The 18,042-nt window shown below is 45.3% G+C and overlaps 1 protein-coding gene across 8 annotated transcripts in view; it reads left to right on the forward strand.

Moving 5' to 3' along the window:
* Nucleotides 1-18,042, forward strand: part of LOC125448266 (electroneutral sodium bicarbonate exchanger 1-like) — a 383,257-nt gene that overhangs the window by 97,724 nt on the left and 267,491 nt on the right. The window contains exon 1 of one of the 8 annotated variants that reach the window (XM_048523429.2): nucleotides 569-586. The exons of the other annotated variants lie outside the window; for them this stretch is intronic. Within the exon in view, the coding sequence (XP_048379386.1) occupies nucleotides 584-586 (3 nt within the window). The 5' untranslated portion in view covers nucleotides 569-583. Of the gene's footprint in view, nucleotides 1-568; nucleotides 587-18,042 lie in introns of those variants that run through there. 8 annotated transcript variants of the gene reach the window in all.

Consider the following 18,042-nt stretch of genomic DNA (forward strand, 5'->3'; position numbering starts at 1 on the left):
CATTCTGCAAACGTCACTGGTTTGATGATTCCTTCACTCTCCAGCTTCCTGATTGCCTTGCAGGCAGAAGTAGAGGTGGCAGATGGCACCAGGCAGACCTTGCAAAATCTCAGAATTGCTTCCTGGTCAACATGTAAAGTGCCTGCATACCTATGTGTAGGCAGATAAAGGACATTAATTTATACAAGTATAGAAATCAATGGGATGTTATCCTGATAACATCTCAATGAGACCCTGAATGTCCTGTCTATATCAGTCAGCCAGGGCTCCTTGATTAGCAGCCCCAGGTTAACAGCCCCAATCAAGGATTTCATTGGTCAATGAGATCCATCTGGCCCTCATTCCAATCACTACACTCTTCAATTTTTGTTCCCCACTAATAATTTCCCAGCCTCATCCTCACACGAACCAACAAATCATTTTCACTTCTCCTTTCCCATATTGTATACTTGCAGAAGCTATCGCTATTCATTTTGCACTAGTCTTCAATAATTTATCTTTGCTATTTTTGTGTTTTTTAGTAACACTTTGGGAAACTTCTAAAGGTCAACAACCTTCCAGCCTGTCACTCACCTTTTGAAATATGGTATGCCATAGTTTTTGTCTGTATAGTATCTTCTAACTTCCTTCATTAGTCATAGATATTTCCTCCTTCACAATCTTTTCTCCTTTCTGGAATATATTTTAGTTGGTCACACTTGAGTATCACCTTTTTGTTGCTGCTCATCAACTGTTCTACCTTCTTAGTTTCCTGCCGAGCCCACTCGAACCAGATCTGTCCTCATGCCCATGTAACTACCTTTTTGTTTAACTCCCAAATACTACTGTGAGACTGCAGTTTGTCACCCTCCAATTGAATCTGAAATTCTAGCATGCTATGATCACACTCTCCCCGAGAGGATCCTTTCCTATCAGACCATTATTTAATCCCCTCATAACACAATACCAAATCCAAAATAGCCTGCTGCTTGATTGGTTCCCCAACATTTTGCTCTAAGAAATCATTTCAAATCCATTCAATGACCTTTCCCTCAAGGCTATCCTTGCCAAGTTGATTGGGTATAGACTGGATTAGTGTTGAATGGAATAGGTTCCTTTTTGTTGCTAGGCTCTTTTGGGCTTCAGTGGAAAATGCTGCTTCCACTTAATTTCTACATTTCGGCAAGTATTTACTTTATAGAATTCTAGTTCATTTGGATGAATTTACTGTATGCTAGAAAAGAATGAGGTGTTTGTATCAATTTCAGGTCTGTATGATTTGGCTGACCTGAATCTGGATGATTGTAAAGACTGCTGTTGGATTGTAAAGACTGCTGTTGTAATCCCCTTGTTTTAAGAAAGGATCAAGGCAAAAAGTAGAAAATTCTAGGCCGATTAGCTTAACCTCAGTAGGTAAAATTCTAGAATCCATTGTCAAGGATGAGATTTCTAAATTCCTGGATGCGCGGGGTCAGATTGGAGCAAGTCAGCATGGATTTAGTAAGGGGAGGTCGTGCCTGACAAACCTGTTAGAATTCTTTGAAGAAGTAACAAGTATGTTAGACCGGGGAAACTCTGTGGATGTTATCTATCTAGACTTCCAAAAGGCCTTAGAGAAAGTGCCTCATGGGAGGCTGCTGAGTAAGGTGAGGGCCCATGGTGTTCAAGGTGAGCTACTGGCTTGGATTGAGGATTGGCTGTCTGACAGAAGGCAGAGAGTTGGGATAAAAGGCTCTTTTTTGGAATGGCAGGTGTCCTGCAAGGTTTAGTGTTGGGGCCGCAGCTGTTCACTTTATATATTAATGATCTGGATGAAGGGACTGGGGGCATTCTGGCGAAGTTTGCCGATGATATGAAGATAGGTGGACAGGCAGGTAGTACTGAGGAGGTGGGGAAGCTGCAGAAAGATTCAGACGGTTTAGGAGAGTGGTCCAGGAAATGGCTGAAATTCAATGTGAGTAAATGTGAGGTTTTGCACTTTGGGGGGAAAAAAGAATACATGCATGGACTATTTTCTAAACGGTGAGATAATTCATAAAGCCAAAGTACAAAGGGATCTGGAAGTGTTTGTCCAGGATTCTCTAAAGGCTAACTTGCAGGTCGAGTCCGTGATTAAGAAATTGAATGTAATGTTGTCGTTTATCTCGAGAGTTGGAATGTAAAAGCAGCGATGTGTGCTTCTGAGACTTTAAAGCTCTAGTTAGGCCCCATTTAGAATATTTGTCCAATTTTGGGCCCCTCACCTCAGGAAGGACATACTAGCCCTGGAGTGTGTTCAGCGGAGATTCTCACAGATGATCCCTGGAATGGTAGGTTTAACGTACGATGAATGGCTGAGGATCCTGGGATTGTACTCATTAGAGTTGAGGGTTGAGGGGAGATGTAATAGAAACATACAAGATAATGTATGGTTTAGAAAGGGTGGATGCTAGGAAGTTGTTTCCGTTAAGCGGGGAGACTAGGACCCGTGGGCACAGCCTTAGAATTAGAGGGGGTAAGTTTTTAAAACGGAAATGAGAAGTCATTTCTTCAGCCAGAGAGTGGTGGGCCTGTGGCTTTCATTGCCACGGAGTGCAGTGGAGCCTGGGACGTTAGATGCCTTCAAAGGAGAGATTGATAAATTCTTGATCTCACAAGGAATTAAGGGCTATGGGGAGAGTGCGGGTAAGTAGAGTTGAAATGCCCATCAGCCATGATCTAAATGGCGGAATGGACTTGATTGGCCGAATGGCCTGCCTTCCACTCCTATGTCTTATGGTCTTATGATCATCCTTACATCTCCACTTCTTGCTTCAAACAACCACCAAACCTTAGACTGTTGTTCACAGCAAACTACCCAACCTTCAGGGCAACATCAACCACAACACCATACAATCCTGCCATGGCAACCTCTGCAAGACATGTCAGATCATCGACATGGCCACTACCATCACACATGGGGACAGTATCCACCATGTACATTGCAGGTGCTTATGTAACTCAACCTATGTTGCCTATCTCATACACTGCAGGCAAGGATGCCCTGAGGTATGGTATATTGGTGAGATCATCCAGGCACTAGGATAATGGATGAATGGACACCGCACAACAATTGTCAGACTGGAATTTTCCCTCCCAGTAAGGGAACACTTCAGCGGTCAAGGACATTCAGCCTCCGATCTTCAGGTAAATGACCTCCAAGGCAGCTTTTGATATATGCAACAATGCAGAATTTCCAAATAGAAATAGATCGCCAAGTTCCATACCCGTGAGCAAAAACAGAAGTTGCTGGAAAAGCTCAGCAGGTCTGGAAGCATTTGTGAAGAAATAATCAGTTTATGTTTCGGGTCTGGTGACCCTTCTGCAGAACTAGTGGTGGCAAAGAAAATGAGGGTTGATATGCAGAAGATAGGGAGAGGAATGAATGCGGAGCAAATGATAGGATAAAGGAGAGAGCCCAAAGAAGAAAGTGGTTGGACAGACAGTGGTTGATAATTATCTGGCTAGGAGGGTAACTAGCTGTTCATGGGGACTGTTAGTGACTAACAGGTAGTGTGTAATCGCAGGCCACATGGTAGCATGGCCCGGTGTGTGGGGTCGGGGGCTAGGACATGGGACAGTTTAGGCCCTAGACTTATTGAACTCGATATTGAGTCCGGAGGGCTGCAGGGTCCCCAAGCGGAAAATGAGGTGTTGTTCTTCCAGCTTTTGCTGAGCTTGACCGGAACACTACAGCAAGCCAGAGACAGATTTTGGCCAGGGAACAGGGTGGTGTGTTAAAGTGGCTGGGAACAGGTAGCTCGGTCTTTTTTGTGAGCCAAATGTAGATGTTCTGCGAAGCAGTTGCCAAGTCACTTTCCCAATGTAGAGGGGACCAAATTGTGAGCAGTGAATGTAGTAGACTAGATTGTGGGAAGTGCAGGTGAAGGTATGTTTGGGCCCTTGGTTTCTGGGGAGGGAGGAGGTAAATGGGCAGGTGTTGCACCTTCGCTGGTTACAGGGGAAGGTGCCATAGAGCTGTGGGGAGATGTTGGGGGTGAATGAAGTGTGGACAAGGGTGTCCCAGAGGGAACGGGCCATGTGGAAGGCGGACAGGGGAGGGGAATATGCGTGTGATGGTGGCATCTCGCTGGAGGTGACAGAATTGCCATCTGATGATCTTCTGGATGTAGATGCTGGTGGGATGGTAAGTGAGGATAAGGAGCTGCTACGGGAGGGAAGAGAAGGGGTGAGGGTGGATGTATGGGAGATGGGTCAGACCTGGTTGAGGGCCCTGGTGACAATGGAGCTGGGGAATCCTCTGAGGAAGAAGGTGGACATTTTGGAGGCTCCTTTGTTGAAGTTGGCCTCATCTGAACACAGATGAAGTCTATGGATGGAGACGATGTTACCTGGCAGGGTGATGAAACGTTGGCAACCAAACACCAGCTCGGCGAGCACGTCTACAACCTCATCCACAACCTGACACACATCTTCTCAAACTTTTAAATTACAGCCTGTTTAGCTTTGTCTGTTATGTGTAAAGTATTAAAAGCTATTATTAAAGGCATTATCGGGCACTTGAATGAGTCCTGGTGATCGGACAGAGCCAACATGTTTTTGTCAAAAGGATATCATATTTAACCAATTTTTTTGGAGTTCTTTGAAGAAATAATGTGCTGTAGGTAAAGGGAAACCAGTGGATACATTGTGTTTAGATTTCCAGAAGGCATTTGATATGGTGCCACATCAAAGGTTATTGTGGAAAGTAAACGCTCATGGTGAGCGGACTAACATAAATAGGAAAATGTTTTTGTACAGAGGACATAAAGAGCCTCAAAGGTAGGTAATGTAGGAAAACTTGGCAGAAGGAGTGAAAAAAGAAGTGTACTATCAAATGGTGAGAGCTCAGATGTGGAGAGATCTGGATGTCGTACTGCATGACTTGCAGAAGGTTACGATGCAGATACAGCAAGTAATCAGGAAACATAATAAATTGATTTATTACAAGTGGAATTGAATACAGATCTAGGGAGGTTTTGCTTCACTTATACAATGCAACTGCATTTGGAGTAGTGTGTGCAGTAAGGGTCACTATACTTGTGTTAGTGCATTGGAACCAGTTCTGAGAAGGTTTGCTGAACTTAAGCCTGGAATTGCCACTTGCAATGGGACAGACATACCCAGGGATGGTGGTGGTTGTTTCTGGGACATAGTCATGCTCACGGAATTATACTTTGCAGACAATATCAGGATGTTGATTCACTAGTCTGTGAGACAGCTGTCTCCGTTTTGGCACTGGCACTGGATGTGAGCAAGGAGAACTTTGTAGAGCTGTTCTTGTTTGCTGTTGTTTCGAATATCTTAGTCAATAATGGATGGCATGTCTGATTTCCATCTGTAGACAAGTGAACCAGATGACTTTTTCATGACATCATCATTAGACATCTAATGCCAGATATTTGTTGAACTCAAATTCCACCATCTGCCATGGCAGGATTCAGATGTGGGTCCCCAGAACACCACTACCTGGATCTCTGGATTACTAGTTCAGTGACAATATCACAATACCATGTCTTGCCCTAGTAAGGGATACAGGAACTACAACATTTCCTCTAAGCTGTGCACCCAGAGCCACTCCTCCAGTCTGTGCATAGTGATTGGTGTGCTCACACTGTTTGCAGCATTGATTTTCAGTTTTGAAAGTCACTACCCCACACAGATCTCCAGACATCTGTGCAGGGGAAAAGAAAATTAGCAGGAACACTGGGAGCAACTCAGACCTTTTCTGCTAGAGAAGGATCTAAGTTTTTCTCCAGTGTGTGAAATGAAAACTAACGTACTAGTCAACAGTATAAGTGGAGAGTATATCCTACTTCCATTGTACAAAGTGCAACTAGAGTGTGACTTGTTAGCTGAACCAGTAATACCAGGAGTAGTTAAATTACCTGTGGATGGAGTGTACTTACTCCAGAGTAATGGTTTGCTTCACCTAAAATCATGAAGTCCTCATGAGGTGTGTAAAGATCACAGGTTGTGTCATTTTGTTTTTTTGGAGGGATTTCTCATGAGGCCTAGTGCATTTTCTTACCAAACTCACCTCATTAACTACCTACCCCAGCCCTATGGCATCCTTCTCTACTCTGCCAGCCTAAGTGCCACAGTTTTCTCTCTGATACCTGACACTCGTGCTCTCTGCTACTGTACCTACCTCCAACAAAGGCTAATGTTCTTCCACTCTCTCCAATGCCTGCAACATCTTTCTTCATTGACTGTCACCCACTCTAACACTAGCACTGCATGCCCTCAGTGCTGTCTAATCACTTGGTTGGGATATCACCCCAACCTATACCAAAAGTAACAGCTGTCATCCACTTTCATCTCCCTTTATATTTCCCCCACTATAATTCCAGGAGGAAAACCACTCCAAAAAGGGCAGAATGGGTCAAGACAGATGGTGGGCTGCCCAACATTCAGCTCTTCCTCCCTCAAGAGGAGATAGTCTGACTCTGACTACCCCAGGTGGCTGACCAGCTATTTCCAAGCCCCTGGACTGAATTGAGGGCTGCCCTTGACATACTGGTGTGAGAATCTCCCTGAGGACTGTTAAATGACCTTCCTTTGTGTCTGTGCTAAACAGCAAAACAAGCCCAAAATAGTATGAACCTGGAATCTCCAGCTGAGGGCAAAAAGCAAAATAGTAAGGCAGGGATGCTGTGAGTTTCCAGGTAGGCTGAGTGCATGTGCATACTGACAGTGAGCTAAGACCCTGGAGATGCAGCCTGGTCCAGCTCGTGATCTGGATGTGTGACCTGCAGAATAGTGTCCTTGCTGCAACATTACAATGATAGCTCTGGTTCAGCATTGAAGTGCAGAAACATCTTGTAAGTGGACTGGAGTTGTGCCATGAGGGTTTTTAAGAGGCTGGCGCATTGGATGCCAATGTCTGTGGATTTGCTGTGTATGTAGTTAGTGCCCAGGAAGCATACCCTGACATGTTGATGCCCAGTGTCCAACATGGAGGTACTTTGAAGCAAGCAGTGAGTTGCAATTTGCAACCTAGAATACACCACCTCCCACCCATCTTCCTGCAAAAACACCATCCCCTATTCCCAATTCCTTCGCCTCCATCGAATCTGCTCCCAGGATGAGGCATTCCACTCCCGCACATCCCAGATGTCCGCGTTCTTCAAGGTCCGCAACATCGCCCACGCAGTGGTCAAGAACGCCCTCGACCGTGTCTCCTGCATTTCCCGCAACTCATCCCTCACCCCGCCCCCGCAATAACCGCCCAAAGAGATTCCCCCTCGTCCTCACATACCACCCCAACAACATCTAGATACAACGCATCATCCTCCGACACTTCCGCCATCTACAATCCGACCCCACCACCCAAGACATTTTTCCTTCCCCACCTTTGTCTGCTGTCCGGAGAGACCACTCTCTCTCCGGGACTCCCTTATCTGCTCCATACTCCCCTCCAACCTTACCACACCTAGCACCATCCCCTGCAACCGCGGGAAGTGCTACACTTGCCACCACACCACCTCCCTCACCCTTATCCCAGGCCCCAAGATGACTTTCCCTATCAAGCAGATGTTCACCTGCACATCTGCCAATGTGGTATACTGTATCTGCTGTACCCGGTGTGGCTTCCTCTACACTGGGGAAACCAAGCGGAGGCTTGGGGATCGCTTTGCAGAACACCTCCGCTTGGTTCACAACAAACAACTGCACCTCCCAGTCGCAAACCATTTCCACTCCCCCTCCCATTCTTTAGATGACATGTCCATCCTGTGCCTCCTGCAGTGCCACAATGATGCCACCCGAAGGTTGCAGGAACAGCAACTCATATTCCGCTTAGGAACCCTGCAGCCCAATGGTATCAATGTGGACTTCACAAGCTTCAAAATCTCCCCTCTCCCTACTGCATCCCAAAATCAGCCCAGCTCATCCCTGCCTCCCTAACCTGTTCTTCCCCTCACCTATCCCCTCCTCCCACCTCAAGCCACACCTCCATTTCCCACCTACTAACCTCATCCCGCCTACTTGACCTGTCCGTCCTCCTCAGACTGACCTATTTCCTCCCTACCTCCCTGCCTATACTCTCCTCTCCACCTATCTTCTCCTCTATCCAACTTCGGTCTGCCTCCCCCTCTCTCCCTATTTATTTCAGTTCCCTCTCCCATCCCCATCTCTGAAGGGTCTAGGCCCGAAACATCAGCTTTTGTGCCCCTAAGATGCTGCTTGGCCTGCTGTGTTCATCCAGCTTCACACTTTGTTATCTTGCAATTTGCTATGTCCTTGCTCTGGTTTCCAAAAAAATTGGTTGTTTTGTCAAAGTCTAACATACTTTGGAGTTTGCTAAGATAGCTGAATATTAAATGAGTTGGGCTGTCACTAAGGCATTTATAAGCAATAATCCTGCTTAACTGGCTCCTCTTTACTGCAAGAAGCCAGCCTCATCACTTGTGAGGTGTATGAAAGATGCTTCAATCACCCTCACCAGACTTTTTGTCTGATTCTGCTGCAAATCTCACCATAGTCCCTGTTTTTCAGACTGTATAAGATTCTGCTCCTATACCCTTTCCGTTTTCTTTATTTTGGATTGTAGACCAAACATGGGAAAAGGACTAAACAAAATACTGTGGAAGAAGATGCTTCACTATTTGAACAAAGGCACTGGAACCCGTTCTAAGTTCTGTTTACGCTGAGATAACAAGGTGTAGAGCTGGATGAACACAGCAGGCCAAGCAACATGCTGCTGCTTGGCCTGCTGTGTTCATCCAGCTCTACACCTTGTTATCTCAGATTGTCTAGTATCTGCAGTTCCTGCTATCTCTGTTTACACTGTTGCTTTGCTCAAGCAGAGGCAGGATGCATGATACTCAACAACACCATGGGTATATTCAGAGCAAGCTTTGCCGAAAGACTTCTAATTGCTTTTTAGTTAGGAGCAGTTGTGGAGGCCAAGAGTCGTCAGCATGATGAAAACTCTGACCAGGACCTGGTCAAGTGGATGGAGTGTGTTTTGGCCCTGACCAAATCCGCTGAAAATGTAAGATAACAAAGTGTGGAGCTGAATGAACACAGCAGGCCAAGCAGCATCTCAGGAGCACAAAAGCTGACGTTTCGGGCCTAGATCCTTCATCTGGTCTAGGCCTGAAACGTCAGCTTTTGTGCTCCTAAGATGCTGCTTGGCCTGCTGTGTTCATCCAGCTCCACACTTTTATCTCGGATTCTGCAGCATCTGCAGTTTCCATTATCTCTGATTACCCCCGGAAATATATCAAGGAGATAGCCTAGACACTAACTTTTATTATTTTTATTTGAGCGGTGGGAGTGGTGAGAGCACTGGCCAGGAAGGTGAGGTTTTGCTTGTAAAAACTTACCTCGTGAGTCAGCAGCCTACTTAATTTGAGCTGCGGGAGTGGTGAGAGCACGAGCTGAGAAGTGAACTATTATATTCGGGTATTGGCTAAACCCGAAATATTACACATGCAGTATCTCCCACCGATCTACCTCCTCTAACCAAAAAAAAGACTGTGTGGAGGGTCAGTAAGGTAAGATTTTTAAAATTCTTCTGGCAATCTAGTGTTTAGAGAATTTTTTTTTCCTTTTTTGGGCGGGAAGCTGTCAGAGGGAGGAAAGTAATGAACCAAGTAGTGATGGCAGGTCAGGTGAAGTGTTGTAGCTGTATGATGTGGGAGCTGGCTGATCTCATTGTGAACTGCAATGACCACATTTGCAGCAAGTGTTGGTTGCTTGAGGAACTCCGGCTCAGAGTTGATGAGCTGGAATTGGAGCTTCAAGCACTGCGGCACATCTGGGAGGGGGAGAAGTACCCAGATGCTATGTTTCATGAGGCAGTCACACCTGGTAGATTAAGTACTTCAAATTTGGACAGTGGCCAGGGACAGCATCCACTGTACCCGGTGTGGCTCCCTCTACATTGGGGAAACCAAGCGGAGTCTTGGGGACCGCTTTGCGGAACACCTCCGCTCAGTTCGCAACAAACAACTGCACCTCCCAGTCGCAAACCATTTCCACTCCCCCTCCCATTCTTTAGATGACATGTCCATCATGGGCCTCCTGCAGTGCCACAATGATGCCACCCGAAGGTTGCAGGAACAGCAACTCATATTCCACCTGGGAACCCTGCAGCCTAATGGTATCAATGTGGACTTCACCAGTTTCAAAATCTCCCCTTCCCCCACCGCATCCCTAAACCAGCCCAGTTCGTCCCCCCCCCCTCCCCCCCCCCCACTGCACCACACAACCAGCCCAGCTCTTCCCCTCCACCCACTGCATCCCAAAACCAGTCCAACCTGTCTCTGCCTCCCTAACCTGTTCTTCCTCTCACCCATCCCTTCCTCCCACCCCAAGCCGCACCCCCATCTACCTACTAACCTCATCCCACCTCCTTGACCTGTCCGTCTTCCCTGGACTGACCTATCCCCTCCCTACCTATACCCTCTCCACCTATCTTCTTTTCTCTCCATCTTCGGTCCGCCTCCCCCTCTCTCCCTATTTATTCCAGAACCCTCACCCCATCCCCCTCTCTGAAGGGTCCAGGCCCGAAACGTCAGCTTTTGTGCTCCTGAGATGCTGCTTGGCCTGCTGTGTTCATCCAGCCTCACATTTTATTATCTTGGATTCTCCAGCATCTGCAGTTCCCACTATCTCTGACACAATTAAGACTGAGATAGGTTCTTGATTATCAAGGGTGGTATGGTGGCTCAGTGGTTAGCACTGCAGCCTCACAGCGCCAAGGACCCGGGTTCGATTCCAGCCTCAGGCAACTGTCTGTGCGGAGTTTGCACATTCTCCCTGTGTCTGTGTGGGTTTTTTTCCGGGTGCTCCGGTTTCCTCCCACAGTACAAAGATGTGCAGTTTAGGTGGATCAGTCATGCTAAATTGCCCGTAGTGTTCAGAGGTGTGTGGGTTATAGGGGGATGGGTCTGGGTGGGATGCTTCAAGGGGCAGTGTGGACTTGTTGGGCCGAAGGGCCTGTTTCCACACTGTAGGGAATCCTAATCTAATTGAGGGTTATGGGGAGAAAGCAGGAGAATGGGGTTGAGGAACTTATCAGCCACGATTGAATGGTGTATCAGACTTGATGGGCCAAATGGCCTAATTTTTGCTCCTGTGTCTTATGGTATTATGGTCTTATTTTATTTAAAGGCAAGTATAAGATCTGCATTCCAGATGTGATTCAATTCAATCGCTACTAGGCTTTAAGCAAACCACATTTTATTCTTACAGCACATTTAAAATATAAACAAAAAGAGAAACAGGAATTGGCATAACTTTCACTCTCTTGAAATACTTAATACAAAAAATTTAAACTACTAATCATCAACAGTTCCAATATAGCGGCATCCCATAAACATGACCTTAGCAAAGGCAAATTCAGCAAAACAGATTTTCATCATGTGCTACCTCACTTCTGGTCCAGGAGAAAGAAACACTGAATGACAATCCAGCAACAGAGAACTCAAACCTTTTGCTGCAACACAGAGCTGTATCAGCTTGAACAGCCAACTCCAAAACCCCAACTGAAAGCAAAACTAAAACTCCAGGCCTGTGAGCCTGACTCCACCCACTAATGTTGTTTCACTTAATGTAAAACACTCTGCTTGAAGCTGTTTATCCACTGCTTCTGAAGTACATATTCCAGCACAACTGTGACAACACCTGTCTGTAAGAGAAACAGCACAGAACAATTGCCTGTTAAGGGTATATTGCTGTTACAAGTATGTGAGCAATAGAGAAGTCAACGGTCTCTAGACTGCAAGAGCAGTTTTTTTGCACTGAGATGAAGTAACAAAACTCTGAAAAATAGATAGCTACACTCTCCTAGCTGTAAACTGTTGCGACTAACCAATGACTGAAAAACTGAGCAATTAAAGTATCTTCAGGAAAGCACTTCGATATGAAGATTGGAGATCAGAATGACTTGGAAGAAGCCAAGGGGATCCCTCATGAAATCCTGTAGACCAATCTACTGTTTCCCCACAATTTTTTCATTCTATCAATAACATCCATGTGTTTGTCTGCATGTGTGTAGAGGGGTTGAAGAAAGGGTTAGAGTTTCAGGTACTAAACTCTCTTTTAATCAAATTACTTAAAATTGTAACTTTTGTGACAATTCTGGGAGTAGTGGGGCTTGTATCTGTGCATGTTTCCAAGTGAGTCATGCCAAGAGATTGGGGATCATCTGGGATTATTTTGAAACTGACACAACAATGGATGTGTAATTAGTAAATGACTAAGGACTAAAGGAAATGATGGGTTCTGTGCTATGGCAATGAAACTGGTAGAGAATTCCTGCAGGTGGTAGAGTTATCCCAGATGAAGTTGAAAGAAATTTCAAAGCCAGGTTATCTGAAATGTAAATTTAAGTTTGCAGTGGAATTACCTGCTAAAGCTAGGAAAGCAGATATAATCGAAGGGCTAGCACAGCATTTAGGTTTTGTAAAAATACATGAGAAATCTTAGGGAGGCAGTTCCAGTAGTGAAACATTGGAATTGGTTCATATTGAGTTAGTCAGAGCATCTTGAGCATGAGGAAAAGTTAAAGTAACTCAAAATAAAAAAAGCACTGGAGATGGAATTCCAAAGAACAGAAAAAGGGCATTGGAAATAAAGGACAGAAATGGAATTGCAGAAGCTTGATCAATAGGTGTGAAAGAGACTGATTTTTAAAAAAAATAGGGTGGCTCAGTGGCTAGTGCTGCTGCCTGACACCGCCAGGGACCCGGGTCCAATTCCACCCTCAGGTAACTGTCTGTGTGGAGTTTGCACATTCTCCCTGTGTCTGTGTGGGTTTCCTCTGGGTGCTCTGGTTTCCTCCCACAGTCCAAAGATGTCCAGGCTAGGTGGCTTGGCCATGCTATATTGCCTGTCGTGTTCAGGTATGTGGAGCTTAGGTGGGTTATAGGGGGATGGGTGAATGTGGATTTGTTGGGCCGAAGGGCCTGTTTCCACACTCTGGATTCTATGATCTATAAGAGAGACTGAGAGAATGTGTTTGCTTAAAAAGATGCAGTTTTAGAAAAAGAACTCAAGCTGAGGAGGGCTCTAATGGGAGAATCTGAATCATGATCTAAGGTCACATAAGGAAATATTTAGCAAACATTTGAAAAAGTATGTGGAGGCATCCTGCATGTTCTTAGTGAAAATAGTGAGACAAATAATTTGATTGCATAGATATTGGACATTCTCTACGGAGAACTAAGTTAAGAGGTAAAGTACAGGAAATTTATGTTTCATTGCCAAAGAAGGTTTTGAGTGGTTAAGATGTTGTAACAAGTGATACATTGCATGCATAAGAATTACTTTCAGCAGCATATTAGCTAAGGTTTTGAAATTTAAGGATATATCATAGGCAAACCTACAATAAATTTAAACAGGTTAAGTAATTTTTATAGGTGGATATAGCATTTATACATTGAAACCACTTAAGTCCTTGGAGAGATCATTCTCTTAGAATTTAAAACCTGATTTATTTCTGTGGTAAGAACCAATGTTGAAGCTGAATGGGTAACAACTACTAGACAGCAGTAGTTGCTGATGATGATTTTATTCATTTGCATGTGGGATGTAACTGACTGGCAAGCATTTGTTGCCGTTGAGAAGGTGCTGGTGAGCTGCCTCCTTGACCCACTGCAATCCTTGTGCTGAAAGTTGACCCACAATGTCTTTAGGGAGGGAATTGCAGCATTTTGACCCAGCGACAGTGAAGAAACGGCAGTATGTTTCTAAGTCGGGATGGTGAGTGACTTGGAGGGAACTTGCAGATGGTGGTTTTCCGATGTATCTAGTGCCCTTGCCCTTCTAGAGGGAAATGGACATGGGTTGGAATTCAGCAGCCTCCAGTGTACCTTGTAGATGGTATACACTGCTACTCCTGGGTGTCAGTTTGTGGACGAATAGATGCTTGTGGCTGTGGTGCCAGTCAGGTGGGCTGCTTAGCCCTGGATGGTGCCAAGCTTCTTGAATGTCATTGGAGCTACATCCATCCAGGCAATTGATGAATATTCCATCACACTCCTGACTTGTGCCTTATAGATGGTGAATAGGCTTTGGGGTCAGGAGGTGAGATAACCTCTGACCTTGCTTTTGTACCCACTATTTTTGTGATGAGTCCAGTTGGGTTTTTGGCCACTGGTAACTCCAAGGATGATTTTAGTGGAGGATCCAGTGATGGTAACACCATTGAATTTCATGGGGGAGTGGCTTGTCTCTTATCGATGATAGTCATTGCTTGGTATTTGTGTGGTCTGAATGTAACTTGCCACTTGTCAACCCAAGCCTGGGTATTGACCAGATCTTGCTGCATTTGAATGTGGACTGCTTCATTATCTGAGGAATTGTGCATGGTGCTGATCATGGTGTAATCATCAGCAAAATCCCTACTACTGACCTTATGATGGAGGGAAGGTCATTGATGGAGCAGCTAAAGATAGTTGGGCCCTGAGGAACTTCTGCAAAAAATGCCCTGGAGCTGAGATGACTGACCTCCAATATGCCAGGTATGACTGCAACCAATGGAGAGTTTACCCCCAATACGCATTGATTCTGGTTTTGCTAGAGCTTCTTGATGCCACACCTGGTCGAATGCAGCCTTGATGTCAAGGGCAGTTGCACTCATCTCACATCTGGAATTCAGCTCTTTCGTCCATGTTTGAACCAAGGCTATATTGAGGTCAAGGTCTGAGTGGCCCTGGCAGAACCCAAACTAGGCATTTGTTTACTGCTGAGTAGGCACTGCTTGATAGTACTGATGACACCTTCCATTACCTTTTTTACTGATGATTGAGAGTAGACTGATGGGACGGTAATTGGCCAGGTTGGATTTGTCCTGCTTTTTATGTACAGGACATACCTGGGCAATTTTTGGGTAGATGATAATATTGTAGCTGTACTACAAGAGCTTGGCTAGGGGTGTCGCATGTTCTGGAGCACATCTTCTGTATTATTGCTGGAATGTTGTCAGGGCTTATAGCCTTTGCAATATCCAGTGCCTCCAACCATTTTTTGATATCATGTGGAGCAAATGGAATTGGGTGAAGACTGGTATGTGTGATGCTAAGGACCATTTGGAGGAAGCTAAAGTGCCTTTGAGAAGGTGGTGGTGAGTTGCTACTTTGGACTGCTGCGGTTCAACCTGTAGATTGACCCATAAAGTCGGCACAGAGGGAATTTCAGGACTTTGTCCCAGTGACACTGAAGGAACCATGATATGTTTCCAAGTCAGGATTGTGTGTGGCTTGGAGGTGAATTTGTAGGTGGTATATATCTGATGCCCTTGCCTTCTACATGTTAATTGTTGTGGGTTTGGATGGTGCTGTCGAAGGAGCCTTGAATTTCTGCAGTGCGTCTTGCAGAAGGTACACTGATTACTGAGTACCAGCGATGGAGGAAGTGGATGTTTGTGGATGTGATGCCAATCAAGTGGGCTGCTTTGTCCTGGATGGTGTTAAATTTCATGTGATGGAGCTGCAGCCATCCAGGCAAGTGGAGAGTATTCCATCACACTCCTGTCTTGTGCCTTGTAGATGGTGGATAGACTTTGGGAAGTCAGGAGGTGAGATACTCACTGCAGGATTCCCAAACCCCTGACCTGCTGTTGTGGCCAGTGTATTTATATGGTCAATCCACTTCAGTTCCTGGTCAATGGTAACCTACAATGTTGATAATGGATGATTCTGGTAATACCATTGAATGGCGATAGACAATGGTTAGATTCTCTCTCTCTTGCTGGAGACAGTCATTGCCTGGCATTTGTGTGGTGCGAGTGTTACTTGCTGCTTATCAGCCAATCCCATTATATTGTCCAGGCCTTGCTGCATTTGGACATGGACTGCTTCAGTATCAAGGAACTGAGAATAATGCTGGAATATTGTGCAATCATTAGCAAACCTGTCCATTTCTGATCTTTTCATGTGGAGTTAATTGATGAAGCAGCTAATTGGGCCTAGGATTATGAGCTGATTCATAAAACTAAGCCTTTTTGTTGCCTCACCTCCACTTACGAAAAGGGAAAGAAAGTAGGAAAGTGCAGATAAGGCAAGTAGCCAGGGTGAAGAATGTATAGCTGTGAATACCCCAAGACCACCTCACATCAGAAAGGAAAATGCTGAGGGTGGAAGTGAAAATTAAAGGCCAAGTATTTCTATTGTACCTAAAGTGGGATGCACTTGTTCAGAATGCTAGAAAGCCTGAGGAAGCCTATTGTGCTTTTGGGAGTTCGTTGGAATGTGTCCAGAAAAAACTCAAAAGGAAAATGCCATGGATTGAATTGTAGCTTAAACTACAACCAACAGCCTAGAGGTAAACAAGCTATGGAGGGTAATAAAATGAGGCTGGATGAACACAGCAGGCCCAGCAGCATCTCAGGAGCACAAAAGCTGACGTTTCGGGCCTAGACCCTTCATCAGAGAGGGGGATGGAGTGAGGGTTCTGGAATAAATAGGGAGAGAGGGGGAGGCGGACTGAAGATGGAGAGAAAAGAAGATAGGTGGGGAAGAGAGTATAGGTAGGGAGGGGATAGGTCAGTCCAGGGAAGATGTACAGGTCAAGGAGGTGGGATGAGGTTAGTAGGTAAGAGATGGAGGTGCGGCTTGGGGTGGGAGGAAGGGATGGGTGAGAGGAAGAACAGGTTAGGGAGGCAGAGACAGGTTGGACTGGCTTTGGGATGCAGTGGGTGGAGGGGAAGAGCTGGGCTGGTTGTGGGGGGAGGGGACGAACTGGCCTGGTTTTGGGATGCGGTGGGGGAAGGGGAGATTTTGAAGCTGGTGAAGTCCACATTGATACCATTGGGCTGCAGGGTTCCCAAGCGGAATGAGTTGCTGTTCCTGCAACCTTCGGGTGGCATCATTGTGGCACTGCAGGAGGCCGCTATGGAGGGTGTTTGTCTTGAGGGATGATAACCCCTTTTTCTTCAAATGCCGTTGCCAAGCCCATTACTATATTGAGGGATACAAGGCTACTCAAACTCTTTTTTTTGTTGAAGGATTTTGTTTCACCTCCCAGGGAGTTCACTGAAAGCCAAAGCATTAGTAATGGATTGAAGTGTGGTTTGTTGTCTGGATTAGTGGTGGTTGGGATGGTTAGGAAATTACCTATGGGTGAAGTTAACTTTACTCCTAGGTGATGATTTGGCTGGAGTGAAAGTTTTATAGCTTGGCCTATGATTGCAGAAATTTTAAATAAAGCTAAAAGTCTGAATCGGTGCAAGAAGAGGTTCTGAATATTTTTTCCCGTGTAGTGAGGACAGCAGTAGCTAAACAAAGTGCATCACTGGAGTTCAACATAGTACCACAAGTAGAGGTTAAGAGTGTCAGAATCTCCCCTTAAGAATTAGGACAAGCTGAAAGAAGTTTTTGGCATGCTTTTGATAATATAGGCTGTGAAAGTAGATCAAATTAAAGAAGTTAGCAGAGTCAGCTCACACTGAAATGGAGACTGAAAGAGTTCTGGCGTTCGAATGTATTAAATATTGAGCTCTATTGAGGAAGTGAAGCTATGCTCACAGACATAGCTGAAGAATGGGCGGTTGTTTTATCAGCTGATGGAAAACCCAGACATGGTAAGGAGATACGGTGAGCGACGCATGAAATTCGTATGGCAGGACATCCAGGAATATGGAAAACAATTGTTAAATTGGTATTTTACCTGGCTAAGACTTTGAGGATATTTTGCAATGCCAGGTAGTAGACAAGCCTCAACGTGTAACTAAATTAACATCTTTGATACCAATATCAGACTTCTAAGAACTATTCAGTCGAGTATTAGTGGATTTCATAGGATCATTACCAAAAATGAAAGAAGGTCACTAATATATCTAGATTAGATGAGATTCCCTACAGTGTGGAAACAGGCCCTTTTGGCCCAACAAGTCCACACCGCCCCTTGAAACATCCCACCCAGACCCATCCCCCTATGACCCAAGCACCCCTGAACACTACGGCCAATCCACCTAGCCTGCATATCTTTGGACTGTGGGAGGAAATCGGAGCACCCGGAGGAAACCCACGCAGCCTCACAACTGGATGTGGCAACCCCATTTCCAGAAGTTATCCCTTTAAAGACCATTAC

The sequence above is a fragment of the Stegostoma tigrinum genome, chromosome X, assembly GCF_030684315.1.
Source record: "Stegostoma tigrinum isolate sSteTig4 chromosome X, sSteTig4.hap1, whole genome shotgun sequence".
Taxonomy (NCBI): domain Eukaryota; kingdom Metazoa; phylum Chordata; class Chondrichthyes; order Orectolobiformes; family Stegostomatidae; genus Stegostoma; species Stegostoma tigrinum.